A 24619-nucleotide genomic window follows, 5' to 3' on the forward strand; every position below is an offset into this window, starting at 1 on the left:
TTTATCAACAACAAAAACAGAAGGTACTCTACCTACAAATAGTCTAGCTTTTAAATATTCAAATATTTATAGTTTATATCTTGAAAACCAGCTTCTTTGGCACTTTAGTAGACTGAGTCATTTAAGAGTGCTTAGTCAGCACCTAGTGTCCTGCCATGTGACTAACCTCTGAATATATTTATACAGTGTAATCCAATCCGAACACTGGAAAGGAGAAAGGCATCAAACTGTATCACCTCTGTGTGCCCTTCAAGCCATGAACTTCTGGTGCGGTGTGGTCCTTTTACTGTTTCTGGTAGACATCACAGCAGAGTACAAATCACTTTGAGTTTCTTAGGAATAAACAGCCCTAGTTAGGTAGGTCTTTCATTCTTCCTGGTGGAAAAAGAGAAAGCTGACTCTTTATTCTGTAAGAACAGCAAATTAACAACATTTCAATATTCTCTCCATTTCCTGTGTGGTTTTGATTGGAAGAATGGAAGTCAAATTAAACTTAAAACTTGAAAAATTGAGAAGAATCTTACTAAGTTTTAAGTTGGCCTGCTTGCTCGGTATGTTGAGCTTTTACAGAAATCTATTCGTTTCATTTACACTTTCTTTCCCCCCTAACTGCTGTTCTTAGTTTTAATATCTAAAGGTGGTACTTCTTCTGAGTACTGCCCATTGATTTCCAGCTGATTTACTCTGAGTTTCCTATTAATGCATAATTGTGTCATATTTTAGACTTCATTTTAAAACAACCCTTTTGTGAAATTTTCCGCAATGATTGATGCCATGTTCACTCTGTATCAGTCCATGATATAAATCAATAACAATTTCCTGACATTATTTGAAGACTCAGGGAAGAGTAAGATTTATAATACAATAGCAAAAGCTGGTCTAGTCTCTGTAACGTTACAGTGTCCTCGGCCTTCTTAATTTAGGACTGCATTGAATATTGTTTCATCAGACAGCTCTCTTCTGCAGTATCTGCTAAAGACCAGTTATCTTTTTATTTTATTCTGGCAATGCAGTATAGCATAATCATTAATGGCTCAGGTTACATACTTTTCTTATTAGATGTGTGACCTTCAACCAACTGCTTTACCTCTGAAACTTCTGTTTCTTTTGCTTTAAAATGAGGATGAAAATAGCACCGTCTTCACAAGGCTAAAATCAGTGGATGTTCTTGGTATGTAGTAAGCTTTAGAGAAGTCTGTGGTTCCTCTTACTATTGATAGTACCATCATTCAAAACTTGCTATATTCCAGTTTTTCTTTACTTGGTATAATCCTACGTTCTCCATTTCCTCTTAGATTTGTTTTTTTGTTTGTTTGTTTGTTTTTGTTAGTCCTTTTTCTTTTAAAACAAGGTATCAAAGAATCAAAATTTCAATGTGCTAGTTGAATATTTCTCTGGAAAGGCTTACCTTGGCCTTTCAGATATAAAAAGTAATCACTTGGTTATAAGCAACATTTATAGGTTGTTTGGTTCCTGAAAGCAAAAACAAGAAATGATTTTGCTTTTTCAGGGAGTAATATAATATCACTGAATAAAACAAGTATCAGCAAGATCCTGAAAAATAGTTTTAGAAAGGAGAGACCTCTGCCCATCCCTTGAAATTTAAATTCTCAAAATTTGCTTGAGAATCTTCCAAAATGAAATTTTCGCTTTTCCTTCATTCATGGTTAAAATACCCATGGTTGAAACATTTCTTCTGAGTGAACTCTTTCTCATTTACTGATTATTAATTGGTTCTGTATTTTCCCAAAAGGAACTGCCTTTGGTCACAAATCAAAAGATCAGCTTAGCTGAAAGAAGCAATACAAAGTAGAAATAGCCAAGATGATTTTGGAATCATCAGATGGTATTATTTATAGATATAAGATACATTTTTAAAGGAAGGGATCATTTTTCTTTTTAAATGTGGAAGATTTTAATTCATGGTAGAATTATAATTTTTCATTTTATAGTTCTGAATTTAATTCTATAGAAGTAAGCAAGCAGAGGTGTACATGACCTAAATTTGGCTTTGGAAGTAAAATATTATGCTAACATTTTAATATGAATGTTCAAAAGTCTAGTGGTTCCCTTCAGACAAAAAGATATAACCATATCGAACAGACCTATTCCATAGTGCTATTTCAACTTGTCCCAGGGCCCCACCCACTTTATTCAAAGAATAGGAACATGTACCTCTCTAGAGGCATGGAGAAATACCCCAAACATTATTTTCTTCAGCTTTCCTTTAAGTTGTGCAGAGCTTCAAATATGGTGGTCAATAAAGGTAATGAGCCTGAAAAATTATGATGGTCAATAAGGGCTTGTCTAATGAGTCCGAAGAATTAAGCATCTGTATTTTAGTTGACTTGAGTTCAAGATGAATTCTAATAATGAATAAAAGGAAAAAAAGTTTCAAAGTTAGAGCTGTCCAAAATAAATTACAATCACTTAATGCCGTTCAGCGTACTGTATTTCTCTATTACAGTGCCTGTATATGTTACCTCAACATCCTTTTTTTTTAAATTTTTTTTTTTTCAACGTTTATTTATTTTTGGGACAGAGAGAGACAGAGCATGAACGGGGGAGGGGCAGAGAGAGAGGGAGACACAGAATCGGAAACAGGCTCCAGGCTCTGAGCCATCAGCCCAGAGCCCGACGCGGGGCTCGAACTCACGGACCGCGAGATCGTGACCTGGCTGAAGTCGGACGCTCAACTGACTGCGCCACCCAGGCGCCCCCCTCAACATCCTTTTTTAAAACCTGTTATTATTTTCTGCATTTTTATGAAGTCCAAATTTGTTAGTTGGTTAAGAATCTACAAAAAAACCCCAGTTCTAATCAGAATTTGAAAAATCATTAAAATTATATACATCTCATTATAAAGTATCAGAAATTGCAGATAAGGCAATAGTCCCTCCTGACCGCGGAGTCTTTATCTTGAGGTTAGGATAGACATTAGTTTATTTTTACTTCTGGACTCTGTTCTATTTATGTAATATATATGTATGTACTACATATATCTAGAAATAAAAACCATTATGATTTTAGCCTAGTAGAATCATACTATAAACTTTTTTGTGTAATTTAATTTTTCACCGAGAAACACATATTAAGGTGCTTTCCATATTAGCACATAGATATTATTTTTAATGGGCATGGTAATCCATGGTTTATATAACCAGCCATTTATTTATTTTTTGATTCACGTTTATATTTTTTATTCATTTGCTATCAGAAGCAACATTGAAGTCAACATTCCAGGACAGGCCTTCGTGTGTATTCGTGTGAATGTCTCTGTAGCATGAATGCTGAGAAGTGAGCTTAATCTTTGTAGTGTGTGCTGTTTTTCTTTTCAATAGATGGCATCAACTTGCCCTCTAGTTGGGCTGCACCAGTTAATGCAGTCAGTTTGTTCCTCCTATTACTTAATTCATCGCTTTCTTAAAATCCTTCTACGTGTGGGAGGAAAATGTTTCCCTCCAACGGTTCCTTGCTGGGTCTGAAAATTAAACTAACAAAGCAGACTGAAGGAGAAAATGTACAAAATTATTTAATGTAAATCTTACCTGACACTGGAGCCTTAGTAAGGACAGAAAGACCTTAAGAAGCAGTTAATCCTGAGCCTTTTACACGAGGTTTGATGAAGAGTGGACAGCCGTGGAAAGATGTGATAGGGCAAAGAGTATGAGCTGTGTGTAGTAAACAGGGAGAAACTTAGCAAGGCTTGTTCATCCAGATTCCTCTGTATGTGTGTCATTTTGTTTTCCCAAATAAGGATGCTCCTTTCCTCCAGTTATAGAGAGGGCGGGCACTCTTCCATGAAGGCATTACGATCTGCTTCAGGACGCGATCAGAAAGTCAGGTCCTGCACATGCCAATTCTTAAATTCCTCCAACTTGAAGTATGCAATATGCCAAGGTGTGCCATATTTTGGGAAAGCATGTCTGGAACCCCATAATCCTACAACACCCAGAGTGTTCTAGTATATGTGCTCCAGAGCGAGCCGTTCACCCAGAGCGTTCTAAATTATTCCATACACTTTCACATCTCCTTGCTTTTGCTTGTAACGTTACCAGTTTCTCCAACAAAATCTGAAACAGCAGTTGCAACTGAGGTAATTAATTATTGGCTATTAGGTAATTAATATTTTTACCAACTTTTTTTTCATATTTTGTCTCACCTGCTTGACAGAAATAATGAAGTGTTTTCCTTTGATTCTCCTAGTATCTTATACATACGTGTGTCTTTGTAGAGCACTTGCGGTGTAGTTGAGTTGTTAATGCATCACACCAAGTAAATTGTAAGATCGCTGGGATCTGAGGTCTTCGCTGATAACATGGGGATGGGTCACCTACGGTGTCCTCGACTGGCAGTCCCACTACATATCGTTAAGACTCCAGACATAATTTCTCTCTCTCTTTTTTTAAAATGCTGGATTAACAACAGAATAATGTGATTAACAAGAAAGGAAACAAATTATATCAGTCATTATTCAGAATGTTAGAATAAATTAAATTTAAATGCCTCTGAGTGTTTTAATTTATGGATATTAACTACTCTGTGTGGTTATTGATTCTGTTTTACCTCATTAAGTGGGTTTCTCTATATGTATACATAATATAAGTATTTAAATATTCTGATTCGAAAAGGAATCACTGCCTCCAGCAGACCCATTACAAATGAATTCATATCTCAATTAAATTGAGTTGTAAACCACACAGTTGATTACCCCAAAGAGCTCATTTTAAATGCATATGACTCTTAATGGCTCCAATGGGAAGGCAACCCTTCAGTCGTGATGAATGTTTCAGCTTTTAATTGAAACAAGGTTACCTAAGACATTAAGGTTACATAAGATGCTGTCAGAGCCGTTATGACTTTAAAAATTTATAATTTGAATGTTCTGGCCAAAAAGGTTTTCTAAAATTAGGTTGAAAGGTGGGACAGATGCAAATGAGCTTCTCTACACAAAGATATAGCATTGTAAGACACTTATGGTATATTTTTAACGATTTGTTTTTCTGTAATTATAGTTGATTTTAGAAGCTACTGTTTTATCATCAAATGCTACTGTTGCTCTAGATGACATCAGTATATCTCAGGAATGTGAAATTTCAGATAAGTCACTTCCAGGTACCAGCATACTAAAGAAAGGTGAGTGGTTTTTTTTTTTTTTTTTTTTTTTTTGTAGTTCCTGCAGTTTTAAACATTAAAATAATTAGTTCCTCCTGATACCAAAATTTAAAATATATTAGAGTCCTTCAGTAATATGGCTCACTAATAGCTAATACCAGGATGTGGATTATATCACATATCCTTCAAAACCGAAACATATTTTTGAAATATGTATGTGCTGTTTCACAGTCTAGGCTTTAGAGACTCTTCCAATAATATTCTATCCTTGTGGCTAAAACTGTCACATGCGGTTTTTGTTATAAAATTATGAAAGAATTTTAATTATTTTGCGTATTATAAACACACTTATGTAAGAATTTAATTCTATCCTAATTTTGTTTGGCACTTCAAATGAAAATATAGAGAAATTCATGTTTCAGAATTACCTAGGAGTTAAAAAAAAAAACAACAACTTACTGGGTTTGGAAAAGTAATTTAAGGCCAGCCAAAAATTTAAATGCTGACCCTAAAATTCTCTGTTTAAATTCAGAACATAGTATTTTCAAGTAACAGATGGAGTTTGGCTAATTCTTTGACTAAATATTTCATAGACCATTTCAATTAAGGTACAGAAAGATTGTCATAAAAATCATATAGGCATTTTTGAAAGTCCAACCATTATTTCGGCTCTGAGAATGGGTTGAAACAGCATACATTATGCCTGTGGATACTTTGTCATCCTAACACTGATGCCTTTGATCCCTCCTACTCCAGAGGGAGTAAATAGACAACATTAAAGATTTTGCCTGCAAACCACCGCACTTTATTTATTTATTTTTTGTCTGTATACACGAATATTATTTGCATTTGGAAATCAGGCACATCACATTCTGAAGTTATGTTTCATTAAACAACATACTTAGTAAATGGAAGAGTAGCGCTCTTCCAGGAACCAAGTGCAGTCATCAAGGATAATATAGGAGAAACAGTCCTGGATTGAGAACTAGATTGAAGAATTTTAATTAATAGTCCTTTTTTCTAAAGACATCTTTCACTGGTAAGATTGTACAAGTCTGTGTACTAACTTTATATGGTGCCATATATTTATTCAGAACATGTGTTCTGAACTTACAGTAAACCTTTCTAAGCTCTGTATGTGTAGTGGTGGTTTTGATATAGACATTGGGGGGTGCAAAGCAACAGATTTAATGATTAATGTTTTTGAGGGTTTAACCAGAATTACCTTATTTATGTTATTTGATTAGCATTTTCCTTCCCCGAATCAAATACCACATGACCAGAATTGGAATCGCAGAAAGTTGACCTTGAAGAGAATGCAACTGGAGGCAACAATGTGGTTAAAAGTTTTAAATTATCACTAAAATTAACATTAGCAGAAGTCTCTGAGAGTACTTGATCTCACGGACAGAGAAATCTTTTCAGAAAGTAAATCAAAACTCAGTTTATGTGTTCTTCGATCCAAGTATCATCTTAGTTGGTTAGAGCATAAATCTTTTTTTTTTTTAATTTTTTTTTTTTGATGTTTATTTAGTTTTTAAGGATAGAGAGAGACAGAGTGTGAGCTGGGGAGGGGCAGAGAGAAAGGGAGACACAGAATCTGAAGTGGGCTCCAGGCTCTGAGCTGTCAGCACAGAGCCCGTCTTGGGGCTGGAACTCATGGACTGTGAGATCATGACCTGAGCCGAAGTCAGACGCTTAACTGACTGAGCCACTCAGGTGCCCCAAGTTAGAGCATAATTCTAATTAGGACAAAATTTTATGACTTTTTCCTGAAAGGCCAATTGTTTTACACAAAGAGAAAAAAAAAAAAAAAACAACCAAAAACCTTTTTTACTGTTTGTGTAGATTTGTTCAATAGGTAATTATAAGATCTCCCTTGTGGAATTTAGTGTTATTACCGGGCAGAAACTTAGGGATGGCACTAGAACAGGCATTAAACAATAAGGCAAGTCCCACTGGTAATGAATTATGTTATATTTGTGGGGCAGAATGGCCAGAGATTTACCTAGACCCTGTGTTTGAATTAAAGCCTTGGAAAGCTTTAATCAGCATGCAAATGGCTGTAACAGTTAAGAGCAATTCTTAGTGCCTTATGTATACATTTGAAGCACTATCCACGGGATGAAAACAGAATTCTGATTTGGCCTTTTTATCTTGCTTCTGTGTGCTTAGCATATTTAAAAACTAGTATTCATAAAGCAATTATACATTCCATTTATTCGCTGAAGGGGAAGAGTATGTTTTATCCTCTCCATCTCTTAATTTTGAAGCTGGATTTGTGCCACGTGAGGATGCAGGCTCTATTTCATCCAGCAAGTTCTGTGATTTTACATCTGATTCCCCAAATGGAGCAGATGAAGCCAACTGTGGTGAGTCAGTACTTTAATCACTTAGTCATTTGGCTAAGATTTATGTGCACAGTGGTCCCCACTTATCCATAGAGGATACATTCCAAGACCCCCGGTGGATGCCTCAAACCACAGACTGTACCAAATCCTGTATATTCTATGTTTTTTCCTATACATATGTATCTACGATAGAGTTTAAGTTATAAATTAGGCACAGGAAGAGATGAACAATAATAATAAAATAGAACAATTATAACAGTGTACTATAATAAAAGTTGTGTGAATGTGGTCTTTCTCAAATACCTATTGTACTTACCCTTCTTGTGATGATGTGGTTGATAAAATTCCTCCTTGATGGGATGAAACGAGGTGAACAATGTAGTCATTGTGACATAGTATCAGGCTACTATTGACCTTTTAAAAAATTTCCAGTATAGTTAAAATACAGTGTTATATTAGTTTCAATTGTACAATATAGTGATTCAAGATTTCCATACGTCACTAGGTGCTCATCACAAGAAATGTACTCCTTAATCCCCATTATCTATTTCACCCATCTCCCCATCTACCTCCCTTCTGGCAACCATCAGTTTGTTCTCTGCAGCTAAGAGTCTGTTTCTTGGTTTGTTCCTTTCTCTTTTTATTTCTTTGCTCATTTGTTTTGTTTCTTAAATTCCACATATGTGTGAAATCATATGGTATTTGTCTTTCTCTGACTTATTTCACGTAGCATTATGCTCTCTAGCTTCATCCATGTCACTGCAGGTGGCAAGATTTCATTCCTTTTTATGGCTGGATAAATATAGAACAAATATGAATACAAATATACCACATCTTTTTTATCCATTCATCAATCAATGGACACTTGGGCTGCTTCCGTAGTTTGACTATTGTAAATAATGCTGCTGTAAACCTAGGGGTGCATATGTCCCTTCGAATTGGTGTTTTCATATTCTTTAGGTAAATACCCAGTAGTGTGATTGCTGGATCATAGGGTAGTTTTATTTTTACCTTTTAGAGGAACCTCCATACTGTTTTCCACAGCGGCTACATCGGTTTGTATACCTGTCAGCAGTGCGTGAAGAAAGGGTTCCTTTTTCCACGTCCTCGCCAACACTTGTTTCCTGTGTTTTTGATTTTAACTACTCTGACAGATATGACATGATACCTCATAGTTTTGATTTGCATTTCCCTGATGATGGGTGATGTTTTGGATACTAACCCTTTATTGGATATGTCATCTGCAACTATCTTCTCCCATTCAGGAGGTTGTACCAAAAATGATAAGTACCTAGGAATAAACCTAACCAAGCATGGGAAAGACTATAAAACTATAAAACATTGATGAAAGAAATTGAAGACAACACAAAGAAATGGAAAGACATCCTATGCTCATGGATTAGAAGAACAAATACTATTGAAATGTCTATGCTACCCAAAGTAGCAGATTTAATATGGTCCCTATCAAGATTGTAACAGCATTTTTTGCAGAACTAGAACCAAAAATCCCTACATTTATCTGGAACTACTAAAGACCTCGAATAGACCTGTTTTTAAAAGAAAGCTGAAGGTATCACAATTCTGGACTTCAACTTATATTACAAAGTTGTAGTAATCAAAATAGTATGGTGCTGGCACAAAAATAGACACATAGATCAATGGAACAGAATGGAAAACCCAGAAATAAACCTACAATTATGTGGTCAGTTAATCTTTGATAAAAGGGGCAAAAAAATTTAATGGGAAAAAGACCATCTCTTCACCAAATTGTGTTGAGAAAGCTGGATGGCTATGTGCAAAAGAATGAAACTGACCACTTTCTTACTCCATACACAGAAGTAAACTCAAAATGGATTAAAGACCTAAATGTGAGACCTGAAACCATAAAAATCCTAGAAGACAGCACAGACGGTAATGTCTTGGACATCAGCTGTAGCAACATTTTTCTAGATGTCTCCTGAGGCAAGGGAAACAAAAGCAAAAACGAAGTATTAGGACCACATCAAAATAAAAAGCTTCTGCACAGTGAAGGAAACAATCAGCAAAACTAAAAGGCAACCTACTATTGACCTTTGGGCTATACATCAGAAAAAGGATCATCAGCTTCCTAACTGTGGTTGACCTTGGGTCAACGTACGTATTTACTCTCTGAATGTAAAGTGCGCACTACTTGGGTGAATATTGTTTAATGAAAACAGCCAGAATGGAGACCTCTGTACAACTGAAATGACTTGTGCTTGAAAGCAAACCAGATTAGCTTTAAAACAGTAGGAAAAAAAAAATGAAGAGACCTCTGTAACGCTCAGTTTTGCTGTGTTGGAGTATAGAATTTGAAATAAATGCAAGATAGAACTCAAAAGACAGGAGCAGGAGTGTGTTGAAGACATTCCTTTAGTAAATTCTTTTTGGATATGTACTCTTCCTCTAAATAATTGCCATTCTAGTAGCAGAGGACTGTATAATGCCTAAGAACGTTCTTTCAAACTATAGTACCGATAAATTGGTCCTAAAACTATAGATCTTGGCTAGTTCTGTATATTTTTAAATCTTTAGGAGTCTACTTTAATTTTTTCTTTTCTGAAGGCGGGGCATCTATTCTTTCTGCATTAAACTTCTATGAGTCTAAAGTTATCCTACCATCCTTGGAAAATTATTAAAGAAGGAAAAGAAGGGGATGGTGTTGGTGGACAATATTTGCAAAAGTATTTAAAAAACTCCTGTTGAAGGGCGTTTGGGTGGCTCAGTCGGTTAAGCATCTGTCTTCGGCTGAGGTCATGATCTTACCGTTCATGGGTTCAAGCCCTGCATCGGACTGTCTGCTGTCAGCGCACAGCCTGCCTCGGATCCTTTGTCTCTCCCTCTCTCTGCCGCTCTTCTGCTTGCACTTTGTCTCTCTCTCAAAAAATAATGTTAAAAAAAAAAAACTGTTGAAGACAATGAGGTCAGAAAAGAGGGAAGGTTATAAGAATATCACATTCTATTGATCACCCATACCTGAAATGAAGCTCAAGTAGTTTTCAGTCAAGACATTGTAGGGTCATGGGCATTTTTATGAGGCTTGATGGAGCATCCAGTTGGATAGACTCTTCTAACAATCCATGCAGAATATAGATCAGATTGGGACACCTGGGTGCCTCAGTTGGTGTCCCAGTTAAGTGTCCCAGTTAAGTGTCCCAGTTAAGCGTCTGACTTTAGTTCAGGTCATGATCTTACAGTTCATGAGTTCGAGCCCCGTGCCCGGCTCTCTGATGACAGCTCAGAGCCTGGAGCCTGCTTCAGAATCTGTCTCTCTATCTCTCTGACCCCTCCCCTACTCATGCTCTGTCTCTCTCTCTCAAAAATATATAAACGTAAGAAATAAAATAAAAAGAATATAGATCAGATTAATGAGAAAAATCAGGGGCATTGTTAGGTTATGATACATTGGCAAGGGAGCTGTACTATGACTCATCACCCACTTGTATTGAGCATCTATTTTATACCAAGAGATTCACTAAAGAATAAAATGTGATGATTTCCCTCAAGAATCCATTGGAGGAAGAAATACATTGTGTATAATAGTGTTGCAGTATAATTAGGTGTATAAATTTCTCTTACAACTCTAAGGATTGGAGATCATATTCCTTAGAAGGTAGATCATTTCTCAGCAGAAATTTCTTAAAATGTTTTGTTTTATCTTGCCATATCAGAAGAACTGTCCTTTGAAAGTTCTGCCAGGGAGTAACAGTTGTAAGCCTGTCTCTGAATACATTAAGACTGTTACCAAAGGTACGTGGTTTAAGAACTTTTTCCATATGAACTCCTGTATCATCAAAACAAATCTAAGATGTTACTATTATTAGCCTCATTTACAGACTTTCTTAGCGATTAGTGTCCATTCAGGAGACAGAAACCACACTAGTAGTTTGAACAAGGCAAGTGTAATGAAAAGAATTATTATGTAATTTTAAAAAGTGGTTATCTACAGCAAGAAATAAAAGAGCAATAAAGAAAGGAATGGCGAATGTGGACCAACTACTACCTCTAGTGCTGAGATGGAGAATCCAAGGGAGGAGTGAATTGGATGAGTGCAGCCTCCCCATATCCCAACAATGACATTTATACTTTTTGGAGAGGGTGTTACTGGGACCCATTGGAAGGTAGAGAAATTTGCTGGGATGTTGTGAGCTAGATTTGGTTAATAGCTGGTAGGCCAAGGAAGAAATTATCCATCAAGATGCCTGCAAAACTCATTGAAGGGTGACTGTAAGTGGGTCACTTTAAATTGCGGGAAGGTGTGGGGCAAAAACAAACAAAATCCCCCAAAGTACTTGGACCCCAAAAGAGAAGCTTCTTACCCTACTGTGCTTTGTGGTATCCATCCTGTGTTGCTACTAACAAAACCAAACATCATATGAGCAGTTCAAAAGAGAAATGTTTACAAAGTCCAGCAGGGCAAGGAAGGGTAGATTTGGAACCGAGGCTAATAAATTTATGATGTGCATACTTGCCTAACATTGCCAGGTCTGTAAGCGGTGGAAGCTCATAGTGAATCTAGGCAGTCAGCTTCCAAACCCCAAACTTAAAAAAAATTTTTTTAATGTTTATTTTCGAGAGGGGGAGAGGAGCAGAGAGAGGGAGACCCAGAATCTGAAGCAGGCTCCAGGCTCCGAGCTGTCAGCACAGAACCTGTCACGGGGTTCAAACTCACAAACTGTGAGATCGTGACCTGAGCTGAAGTCAGATACTCAACCAACTGAGCCGCCCAGGCGTCCCCAAACCCCACACTCTTAACCACACATCATACAGCCTTTCAAAGGCATCATTAAAATAAGACTGGTACTTTTCAGAAATGAATGGTTGCCCTCATATCCACTTTGAGCAATCGGAATTATGAAGCCAGTGATGAAGACTTCAGTTTTGGAGGAGGCATCATGCCCTCAGGCCCCTAGGATATCAAGTGGTCATCTTCCAAAGGTCATTTACCACTGGAATGGTAAATGCTGACTATAAGTCTAACGTTCTTTTTCTTTTTTTCCCTTCAGTTTTATTATTAAATAATTGACATGCATCGTTGTATAAGTTTTAGGTATATAGCATGATCGCTGCTTGATTTTCATATATTGTGAAATGATTACCACAGTAGGTTCAGCTAACACCCATCTTCTTAAACAGATGCAATAAAAAGAAAGAAGAAAGGAAAACCCTTTTCTCTTTGTGATGAGAAGGCTTAGAATTTACTTTGCTACCAGCCTCTCTCTATATCGTACGACAGTGTTAGCTGTGGTCATCATTTTGTACCTTAGATCCCTAGTGGTTATTTATCTTGTAACCAGAAGTTTGTTCCTTTTGGTCAACTTCTTCCAGTTCTCCTCCCACCCCCCTCCAACCTCCATCTCTGGGAGCCACAAGTCTAATCTCTTTTTCTATGAGTTTGTTTGTTTTGCATTGTACATCTAAATGCGATCATTCAGCATTTGTATTTCTCTGACTTGTTTCAGTTGGCATAATGTCTTCAGTGTCTTCTCCATCCACGTTATTGCAAATGGTAGGGTTTCTTTTTTTTTTTTTTTTGGTTATGAATAAATAATATTCCATTCTTTATATGTATATGTGTGTACGTATGTATGTATACCACAACTTTTTTATCCATTCACTCATTGATGGACATTAAAGTTGTTTCTATGTCTTGCCGGTTGTAAATAATGCTGCTGTGAACATGGGGGTGCAGATATTTTTTTGAATTGGTGTTTTTGTTTCCTTTGGCTATGTTCCCAGAGGTGGGATTGCTGGATCGCATGGTAGTTTTAGTTTTCTGAGGATCCTTGAAGCCATTTTCCATATTGGCTGCACCAATTTACATTCCTGCCAACAGTGCGCAACTTTTCTCCACGTCCCCTCCAGTATTTGTTCTCTTGTCTTTTTCGTAATAATCATTTTAAGAGGTGCGGGGCGCCTGGGTGGTGCAGTCGGTTAAGCGTCCGACTTCAGCCAGGTCACGATCTCGCGGTCCGTGAGTTCGAGCCCCGCGTCGGGCTCTGGGCTGATGGCTCAGAGCCTGGAGCCTGTTTCCGATTCTGTGTCTCCCTCTCTCTCTGCCCCTCCCCCGTTCATGCTCTGTCTCTCTCTGTCCCAAAAATAAATAAACGTTGAAAAAAAAAAATTAAAAAAAAAAAAAAAGAGGTGTGAAGTAATATTGTGGTTTTAATTTGCATTGCCCTAATTACTAGTGATGTTGAACACCTTTGTATATCTTCTTTGGAGAAATGTCTATTCATGTTCTTTGCACATTTTTTAATCGATTATTTATTTTTGCCCTTGAATTCTTTATATTTTGTATTTTAACCCCTTGGGAGATAGTTTACAAATACGTGTTTTTCCCATTTTGCAGGTAGTCTTTTCACTTTGTTGATGGTTTTGTTAGGTGTGCAGAAGATTTTTAGTTTAATGTAGTCCCACTACATTATTTTTTACTTTGTTGCTTGTGTATAGGGTGTCATATCCAAAAAAATTATCACCAAGATCTATACCAAGAAAATTAAGTTCTGTGGTTATTTTAGGAGTTTCATGGTTTCAGGTCTCAAATTTAAGTCTTAGTTCATTTTGAGTTAATTTTTGTAAGTGGTATAAGATATGGGCCCAAGTTTCATCATTGTACATGTGAATATCCAATTACTCCAGCAGCATATATTGGAGAGATTGTCTTTTCTTCATTGAGTATTCTTGTCTTCTTTGTCAGTAATGGTTGACTGTCTATGCTTGGGTTGATTTCTGGGTTTTCTGTTCTTTCCATTTGTTTCTTTGTTTTTAGCCAGTACCATATTATTTTGGTGGTTGTAGCTTGAAATCAGGAAGTGTGATGCCTCCTGTTTTGTTCTTCTTTTTCAAGATTGTTTTGCCTATTTGAGTTTTTTTTTTTTTTTTTTTTTGGTTCCATTTTAGGTGTGTTTTTCCTACTTCTGTAAAAAAAAAAAAGGCCATTGGAATCTGGATAGGGTTTATATTGGATCTATAGATGGCTTTTGGTAGTATTGACATTTTAGGACTGTTAATTTTTTCAATCCATAGTTTCATTGATTTGTGTCTTTCTCAGTTACTTTCATCAGTGTCTTAAAATTTTCAGAGTAGAGATCTTTCACCTTCTCAGTTAAATTTTTTCCTAAGTGTATTATTGTTTTTGATGCAATTGTAAAATGGGATCAGTTTCTTTATTTTTCAGAAAATTTGTTGTGAGTGTATAGAAACTCCATTGACTTTTTCTTTTAAGTTTATTTATTGTGAGAAGGAGTAGGGCACAAGTAGGAGAGGGGCAGAGATAAGGAGAGAGAGAATCCCAAGCAGGCTCCCTGCTGTCAGTGCAGAGCCCAGCACAGGGCTGGAACTCAGGAAATGTGAGATCATGACCTGAGGTGAAATCGAGAATCAGATGCTTAACCCACTGAACCACACAGGTGCCCCTCGATTGACTTTTTTTTTAATTTTTTTTTTAATGTTTATTTATTTTTGAGACAGAGAGAGACAGAGCATGAACAGGGGAGGGGCAGAGAGAGAGGGAGACACAGAATCGGAAGCAGGCTCCAGGCTCTGAGCCATCAGCCCAGAGCCCGACGCGGGGCTCGAACTCACGGACCGCGAGATCGTGACCTGAGCTGAAGTCGGACGCTTAACCGACTGCGCCACCCAGGCGCCCCTCGATTGACTTTTAAAGTACGTTGCTTTTGTATTTTGCAACTATACTGAGTTTAGTTGGTTGCCCTAACAGGTTTTTAGTTGAGTTTTTAGGATTTCTTCTATATAAAAACCTGCCATCTGCAAATAGAGACCATACATCTTCCTTTTGAATTCTGATGCCTTTTATTTCTTTTTCTTGACTGATTGTCCTAGCTAGGACTTTTAGTACTATGTTGAATAGGAGTGGTGAGAGTGGGTACCTTATCTTGTTCCTGATTTTGGAGGAAAAGTTTTCAAACTTTCACCTTTAAAGGTGATGTTAGCTGTGGATTTTTCATATATGTCTTTTATTATAGTGAGATATGTTACTTCTGTGCCTGATTTCTTAACTGTTTTTATCATGAATGACCACTGAATTTTGTCAAGTAACTTTCCTTTGTCTATAGAAATGATCATATGAGTTTTTTCTTTCTTTCTATTAATGTAATGTATCCCATGGATTCATTTCCATATTTTGAGCCATCTTTTCATCTCAGGGATAAATTCTACTTGATCATGGTGAATTATCCTTTTAATAGGCTTCTGAATTCAATGTACTTGTATTTTGTTAAGAATTTTCACGTCTGTATTCATCAGTTTATTGGCCTGTGATTTTTTTTTTCTAGTAGTTCTTTTCTGATTTTGTTGTCAGGATAGTGCTGGCCTCCTAAATGAGTTTGGAAGTATTGTCTCATAATTGATTTTATGGAAGAGTTTGAGAAGTATTGATGTAAATTCTTTCTTAAATGTTGGGTTAAATTCACCAAGGAAGCCATTTGGCCCTAGACTTTTCTTCTTGGACAAAGTGACAAAAATTCTTTGCCCTAGTGGAATTTGAGAACTGGAACGTAGGCGTGCCTGGGTGGTTCAGTCAGTTACGCATCCAACTTTGGCTCAGGTCATGATCTCAGAGTGGGTTTGAGCCCTGAATCGGGCTTTCTGCTATCAGCGTGGAACCCGCTTCAGGTTCTGTCTCCCTCTCTCTGCCTCTCCTCCCTCTCTCTCTTAAATATACATAAACGTTAAAAAAAAAGTGGGATATAGACAATAAACAAGAAATAAGTAAAATGTTTATCATATGAGGAAAATTAATCAGGTAATGGTAATGGGAGATGCCCATGTGGGGACGGAAATTGCAACGTTAAAAAATTTATTTAATTTTAAAATTCTACTATAATTAACGTACAGCGTTAATTTCAAATGTACAATATAGTGATTCATCACTTCTATACATTACTTAGTGATCATCATGATGAATGTTCTCTTCTAGGATTTTTATGGTTTCAAGTCTCCCAGTTAGGTCCTTAATCCGTTTTGAGTTTATTTTTATATATGGTATATGAAAGTGGTCCAGTTTCATTTGTTTGCAGGTAGCTGTCCAGTCTTCCCAGCACCATTTCTTTAAGAGACTGTCCTCTTCCCATTGCAGATTCCTGCCTTCTTTGTTGAAGATTAGTTGATCTTATGGCTGTGGGTTTATTTCTGGGCTCTCTATTCTTTTCTTTTGATCTGAGTGTCTGTTTTTTGTGCCAGCAACATGCTATTTTTGATGACTACAGCTTTGTAGCATAAATTGAAATCTGAGATTGTGCTACTTCTAGTTTTTTCTTTTTCAAGATTGCTTTGGCTATTTGGGGTCTTTTGTGACTCCATACAAATTTTAGGATTACTTGTTGTAGTTCTGTGAAAAATGCTGTTGGCATTTTGATAGAGATGTCATTAAATCTGTGGAGTGCCTGAGTAGTATGGTCACTTTAACAATATTTATTCTCCTTTAGGTCATTTTTGATTACTGATTCAGTCCTCTTACTAGAAAATGGTCTAGTCAGATTTTCTATTGTTTTCTGACTCAGTCTTGGTAATTTGTGTGTTTCAAATAATTTTTTCATTTCGTCTAGGTTGTCCAGTTCTTTGGTGGATAGTTGTTTATAACAGCCACTTATGATCTTTTGTATTTCTGTGGTGTCCCTTGTAATGTGCTTTTTACGTTTGTAATTTTAGTTATTTGTTTCCTTTCCCTTTTTCTTTGCTTAGCGTACCTAAGGGTTTGCCAATTATATGCATGTTTTCAAGAACTAACTGTTAGTTTGGTCACTCTTTTCTATTGTTTTTCTATTCTCTATTTCATTTATGTTTGCTCTAATTTTTATTTCTTTTCTTCTATTACCTTTGAGCTGTATTCTACTTTTTTTAGTTGCTTAAGGCATAGAGTTAGGTTACTTATTTAGGATCTTTTTTGCCTCTTAATGTAGGTTAATTACTATAAACTTCCTTGTTAGAATTGCTTTTATTAAATCCCACGAGTTCTGGTATGTTGTATTTTCATTTTTGTCTGTCTCAAAAAACCTTTCTTTTCAATTTCCCCTTTAGCTTTTAATTTGGTCAAATGGCTTTTAGGCTAATGTTGCTTAATTTACATGTGCTCATGAATTTTCCAGTTTTCCTGTTAGTATTGATTTCTGGTTTCATGCCATTGTGGTCAGAAAAGATATTTGGTGTGATTTCAGTCTTCCTGAGTTTGCTAAGACTTCTTTTGTGGCATGACATGTGGCCTGTCCTAAAAAGTATTCCCTGTGTGCTTGAGAAAAATATCTGTTCTGCTGTTGTTGATGAGAATGTTCTGTGTATGTGTCAGGTCTTTTTGGTCAGTAGTGTTTTTCAGATCCACTGTTGTTGGTTCTCTGGATGATCTATCCCTTGTAATATGGTTTATTTCTCCTTTTAGCTTTGTCAGTTTTTGCCTTATATATTCAGATGCTCCAATGTAGTGCACAAAATATTTATAATTGTTGTGTCTTATTAGTGTATTGACCCCTTTATCATTATATAATAACCTTCTTTGTTTATTTTATTATTTTTAGTTTACAGTTTGGTATCTGGTATAAGTAAAAGTTAGTCTGTTTTTTTTTTTTTTTTTTTTTGATTACCATTTGCTAACAATGTCTTTTTTTCATCCTTTTACTCTCAGTCTTTGTGTCTTTGAGAGTAAAGTGAATCTTTTTTTAGGCACATAATGTTGGGTCTTGTTTTTTAATCCATTCAGCCATTTTGTGCCATTTAATTGGAGAAATCTGTTAACAACTAAGGTATTAATAGGTAAGGACTAAATATTGCCATTTTGTTCATTTTCTGGTTGTTTTGTATGTCCATTATTTTTTATTTAAACCTGATATTTTTGTGTGTGTGTGCTTTGGTGCCTGTTGGTATCAGTATGCTTTGAGTTCTTATCATGTCTTATGTAATTACTATGGGATTTTCCTAGTAGTTACCATGAAGCTTCCATAAAATATATTTTAACATGTCATTTTTGAAAAAAGTATATTTATATGTTTTGAGAGAAAGAGAGAGAGAGAGGGAGAGAGAGAGAGAGAGAATGAACAGGGAAGGGGCAGAGAGAGAAGGAGAGAGAGAATCTCAAGCAGGCTCCATGCTATCAGGGCAGAACCCAAAGCAGGGCTCAAACTCACAAATCGTGAGATCATGACCTGAGCTGAATTTGAGAGTTGGATGCTTAACTGACTGAGCCACACAGGCATCCCTAACAACTCATTTTAATTTTTTTTTTCAACGTTTAGTTATTTTTGGGACAGAGAGAGACAGAGCATGAACAGGGGAGGGGCAGAGAGAGAGGGAGACACAGAATGGGAAACAGGCTCCAGGCTCTGAGCCATCAGCCCAGAGCCCGATGCGGGGCTCGAACTCACGGACCGCGAGATCGTGACCTGGCTGAAGTCGGATGCTTAACCGACTGCGCCACCCAGGTGCCCCCCTAACAACTCATTTTAAAATGGTAACAACTTCAATAAAATTTATAAACCTTATACTTTTACTCCCTCTCTTCCTTTTTGGTTACTGCTGGTATAATGTACATATTTTAACATTGTATAATTAGTAACAGATTATAGTTATGGTTATTTTTACTACATTTTTTAAACTTAAGCTAGAGTTTTAAGTGAAGTCACCGCCACCATTACCATATTGCAAAATCTATGACTGTATGTTTACTATTACCAGTGAGATTGGCACTATCTTTTTATGCTTTATGATGTTAGTTGATGTTCTTTTACTTTTACTCAAAGAACTTCCTTTAGCATTTCTGGTAAGGTAAATGTATGTATGGAAGATTCCCAATATGTGAGCCCATTGTTTCTCTGCAATCCCTGTGCGGGTGTGAGATCAGAGTCGGGGCTCCCACAAAGCACCTCCAGTGCTGAGCTGGGGAGTTAGTTGTTGTGCCTGGGCTCTTTTTGAGGAACCAGCGGCTCAGGGGGAGGCCTTTGGGTGGTGCTGAGCTGGCTTAGGGGTAGGGGGAGCAGTGTGGTCAGTATACAGCTGCCTCTCTTCACAGGCAGTCTGTCTTTGTCTCTGAGGGGCAGGGAGTGCTTCAGCCTCACTCCCTTGTTCTAGGGATGTGATGTTCTGTTCTTCATTTCTTCTTAAGTTTATTTCGGAGAGAGAGAGAGTGAGCACATAGCAAGACAGGGGCAGAGAGGGAGGGAGAGAGAGGATCCCAAGCAGACTCCCCTCTGAGCCACCCAGGCAGAATAGTTGTTAGTTGTAATTCTTACGAAGGGGGTGAAGTATAAGGAATAACCTATGTTCCCATCTTGATGACATCATTCCTTGTTTTGTTTTATTTTTTATAAAAAGAATACTTTATCCTCTCGTAATTATTTGTTTAATCACACCGCATTTCATAAGATAGTTTTATAGACATGGAAAGACAATAGGAGACCACGGTTTGGCAACGGCCCCATGATCATAGTGAATAGAGTTAAAAAATTAGTAAATGAACTCCAGCCTTCTAGTGTCTTTGTTTTCATTTCTTTGCCTGCTTTGTTTTTGCAGTGAATTTTACACTGTGAATCTGTTTATTTATAGAAATTCTTTTCCTTTACCCCATTTTTTTGAATCTATGCATTAAAATTTCTGATACCGAGTTGAGATGAGGTAAAGACACTAAAAAAATTTAGGGGGGTAAGAGTGGGTAGGGATCTTTTTTCTTTTTTGTAGCGAAAGGAGAAAAGGAAGCCTGTGGATTTTAGGCAGAGAGGCTGGCACTGCACTGACTAGCATATCAGTTTCCCCGTGGAGAACTTAATTGCTTGACAAAACATGCGTTTCCTCTGAGGAGAAAAATACAATACCACCCTCAGGATTTCTCTTCATAAACATGAATCCTCCTTAAAAGGAATATTGGTATTCTAGAATTTCAGATACTTAATATTTTAATGCAATTTATTCTGATTTTCTCATTTTCATAAGCATCTCTAACCCAATTTGATTTCTTTTTTTTTTTTTTTTAGATGAGACCAATTATGACTTACCTCAAAAGGGTTATTAAACTCCAATGAATTTAGGTTTTTGGTGCCTCCAAAGTCTCTTCAAATTTTTTAGAAAAAAAAACACCAAATATATGTTTTAACTCAATTTTGGTAAGGGAACAAAGTTAGTATTTCTTTTAAGGTTGGGAATGTGTAGAGGTTATGGCATTTTGCTAATTATTGATAATCTTGGATCATTTAATGAAATGTTTCCTTGTTTATATTATAATATAAAATTACAACTACTTTGGTTACAATGTAAGTATACCTAATGAAGCCTTTTTTCCTGACCTTTTTTTTTTTTTCTTTTTTTTGCCTAGGGGTTAAAAAATAGTCATACTAGCAAAGTTGGAAGTGTTCTAGTTTCTCTGGGCTTGAAGTGCATTTTAAAATTTTCTTTTCCTTCTCTCATGGTCATGAAGATACTCTTCAGAAGTTTCTATTTTTGTGAACAAATGTTAGCTTTCTTAAAGACTAAAATAGGTAATATTACTTTACACAGAGCTTGCTTTAAGGTTTGGAAAGTAACTTACAGAGTGGAAAATGAAGATAGCATCAGTGGTTCCTGTTCTCAAGTCCACATTGTATCAAAAGGACATATGTAAATTATTTTGTCCTAATCCACATTATGTAATGTAGATGAGATAGCCAACATTTCAGAAACAACTCCATACATAGTAAAGATATTTTAATATTCCCAAACAATATTTTTTAACACTGTAACTTATTCTTGCCTACAGACTTTTATCATGTGAGATTTTTTTGTTTTGTTTTTAAAGATCTAAACCATTTCTCATGTTCTACTTTCTGTCTGCTCACAGGAAAAACCACCTAAGTCAATACTTAGTATTTGAATTCAGTAAAGACTAGGCAAAGACAGGTTGAGCAGTGTAGGAAAAAGGAAAGATTTATGATTTTTCTGATTTACTTTTTCAAACTTAAATACCGGTTGTGTATTTCCTCCAAACTACTATATCTGCTAAATATAGAAATGTTGGTTAGCACATCTGCAGCTGAGATATAAAATAGAGACTTAATGAGTTTTTGTGTTGGTGTTTCAGAAGCCACCTCCGTGTGTATCAGAAATTCGTTACACTCCAGTAGGAGCTTTTGTATTGTACTTTGAGATTTAGCAACTTCTTTTAACTCATGCATGCATTGGAAGAAAGCTTGAATTACCCCTAGCTATGTTTCTTTTGCTGTGTATTTTATTGAGAATATGAGTGTGTGTGTGTGTGTGTGTGTGTGTGTATCTTGATCCTTTAGGGCTGGCTTTTTCTGCATGTATTCTGAAAAAGAAATGTTTTCAGAAGGTGTTTTTTGTGTGTGAGATTTGACATATTTAAACTTATAGAATTAAAGGCTTTCTAAAATGCACCTCTCCGTATAACTACAAACTGCTTTTTGGTTTAATAGAAATAGAAGCTACTGTTTTCTCCTTTCCAGCTCCTGCTCTTTTCTGTAGGCCTAATTACAAAATAAGCCTAAATTTGCTAATTATTGAACATCTTATTTTTTTATTAAGTGTATATTAGCAAATAAATCCTTGTAGAAAAAAGGATATTTAGTTATGTTTTTCTTAGTAAACAGAATTTTCACCGTTTTAGTCATATTGCCCTCAAATTGTAATTTAGACACTGTTTTGCAGTCAACAAACACACTTCTCTAGACACAGGCAATTGTAAAAGACTGGAATGAGAAATTGTTGAGGTAAAGGCTCATCATTACTGTGACATAAAACCAAGAAGTGAGTGGAGAAAAAGTCCATTCTCATTTATGGAGTCACTGATCCCTGGGGTGGTGGGGGGAAGATATTTTTGTAGACAAGTAAAATCTGGTAAATAACCCATGGTATTATGAACAATCTTTGCTGCAGACAATTATGTTGTTAGATTAGAGAAATTCAGGACAGTAGAGATAAAATAATTAAATAGATAATAAAGTACATGATAAAGAGCCGAGACAAAAAAAATAAAGGTTTTTTTTTTTTTTATTTCTCAGTTGAAAATTCTATTGAGGATAAAATCTGTATTTAATAATACAGTATTTTTCTATGAGTATTTACGATTAAATTTCAATGAATTATATTAGGGATGTTATGAAGAGAGTAGGTTTTTTTTTTCTGTCATTACTTTGAGCTCGTTTGGATTTTATTTTTCTGCAGATCATTGTTCTTCACTCTGAAAATTATAAATTAGAACCATAATTGGCGTTGTTTTGCTTGTATGTCAGAATGTCTTGAGTCCTTTTCTCCCATAAGTACTGCTCTTGTCCATTTAATTTCTCTTTTCATACTAGCAATGTGTGTGATGAAAAGTATAAAAATGGATAATGATCCTCCCCTATTCAATACCACGTGCTTTTAGCAATCCATATCTCCTAGCCTTGTAGAACTTTATCACTGTAGACAGTGAAATTTGCATTTCCTTCCAGTGTTGATATAAACCTCTCTCTTTGGGATAGATATTTAAAGACACTTGACATCTATGCCTGGGGTATAGACTTAAAGATGCCTAAAGATACCATATGATAATAATATAAATACTAACACACAGTTAGCTATAAAACGCTTATGTTGTACCTGACATTGTTTGGAATGTGTTTATATGTATTAATTAACTTACAGTTAAGAAAAGTAAGGCATAAAGAGAATGAATGTCATGGCACTTTTTACACAGTTACTTCAGGGTGGGGTGGGAGTGCGAAATGGGTCTTAGTGTTGCTTTTCCTTTCACTAAGTCTTCCAGAACAATTAAATGTGTATGGTTCACAAACAACATAAACCTCTTTACACTCATGGGATTTTAAAAGGAAGGCTTTCAAGTAGGCTAATGTATCTTAATTTCCACTGACTATATTTCAAGAGTGTTTGAACATTTCTGTTATTTTGCTAGGTTTGTATGGTAGACATAGAAAGGAGTTTTTCCTTTAGGGAAAAAGAATCTCGAGAGAGAATCTAAACATATGTGCATAAAAGAAGCCATAATAATCTATTGCCCTTCAAATATAATTGTTAATAATAATAAGAAGAAGAAACTTTTTAAATACCTGCTGTGTAGAGTATGCAAAGACGTGAAGATAAAACATATACACAAAAAAGTAATGACTAGAAAAAGCTGGTTTTGTTCCATGGACAATAAAAGCTGGACTAGGACAGGAATCTTTAAGAGTCTAAGATAAGGATCACAAGGAGGGCATTAATGAAAAGTTTAGGAATAAAGGCATTTTTGACATCATTTGGAAATTCCGTAAGACACAGGGCCACAAGCATGGTTTCAGTTGGAGAATTGAGTTGCTTAAAATGAAAGTGAGGCAGGTTGGTTAGAGTAGGTTTACCTGTGAAGTTAATTTTACATCACTGTGGTGGAGGAGTGAGTACTTGAGGAGGGTGCCTGGAGAGATGGGATAATAATAGGACGCAGGTGTTATAAAACCCTTGTTCTCAGGGTCACTTCATTCATTCAATAAATATTTATCAAACGGTATACGTGGGTCTATAACTGTTTCCAGAGAGAACAAGACATATGTGGATTCTAACTTCATAGAGATTACAGTCTATACCAACCCATATGTAATTCCAGTTTTGATGCACAGTATATAAGGTTACAGAGTCGCCCGTGAAAGTTATGATTACTCTATGATTAGCACTAGTGTGGAGATAGCATGTTTTAAAAATGCATTAACATGGGATGCCTGGGTGGCTCAGTCAGTTGGGTGTCTCACTTCAGCTCAGGTCATGATCTCACGCTCGTGAGTTCGAGACCCGCATCGGGCTCTGTGCTAATAGCTCAGTGCCTGGAGCTTCTTGGGATTCTGTGTCTCCTCTCTCTGCCCCTTCCCACTTGTGCTCTGTCTCTCTCTGTCTCTCTCTCTAAAAAATGAATATACATTAAAAAATCAAAAAAAATATAAAAGTGCATTAATGTTTCTTCTTTCTTTTTTTTCATGTTTATTTATTTATTTTGAGAGACAAGAGTGAGTGGGGGAAGGGCAGAGAGAGAGGGAGACAGAGAATCCCAAGCAGGCTCTGCAGCTGTCAGCCCAGAGCCCAGTGTGGGGCTCAAACTCACAAATTGTGAGATCGAGACCTGAGCTGAAATCAAGAGTCAGTTAGATACTTACCAGACTGAACTACCCAGG

General features: G+C 36.3%; 1 protein-coding gene across 1 annotated transcript in view; it reads left to right on the plus strand.

Moving 5' to 3' along the window:
• Nucleotides 1-24619, plus strand: part of MALRD1 (MAM and LDL receptor class A domain containing 1) — a 772911-nt gene that overhangs the window by 113877 nt on the left and 634415 nt on the right. Inside the window, 2 exon segments of the mRNA XM_045462674.1 lie at nucleotides 5016-5136; nucleotides 7389-7487. Of these exon segments, the coding sequence (XP_045318630.1) occupies nucleotides 5016-5136; nucleotides 7389-7487 (220 nt within the window).

This window comes from Leopardus geoffroyi, chromosome B4 (assembly GCF_018350155.1).
Source record: "Leopardus geoffroyi isolate Oge1 chromosome B4, O.geoffroyi_Oge1_pat1.0, whole genome shotgun sequence".
NCBI lineage: Eukaryota > Metazoa > Chordata > Mammalia > Carnivora > Felidae > Leopardus > Leopardus geoffroyi.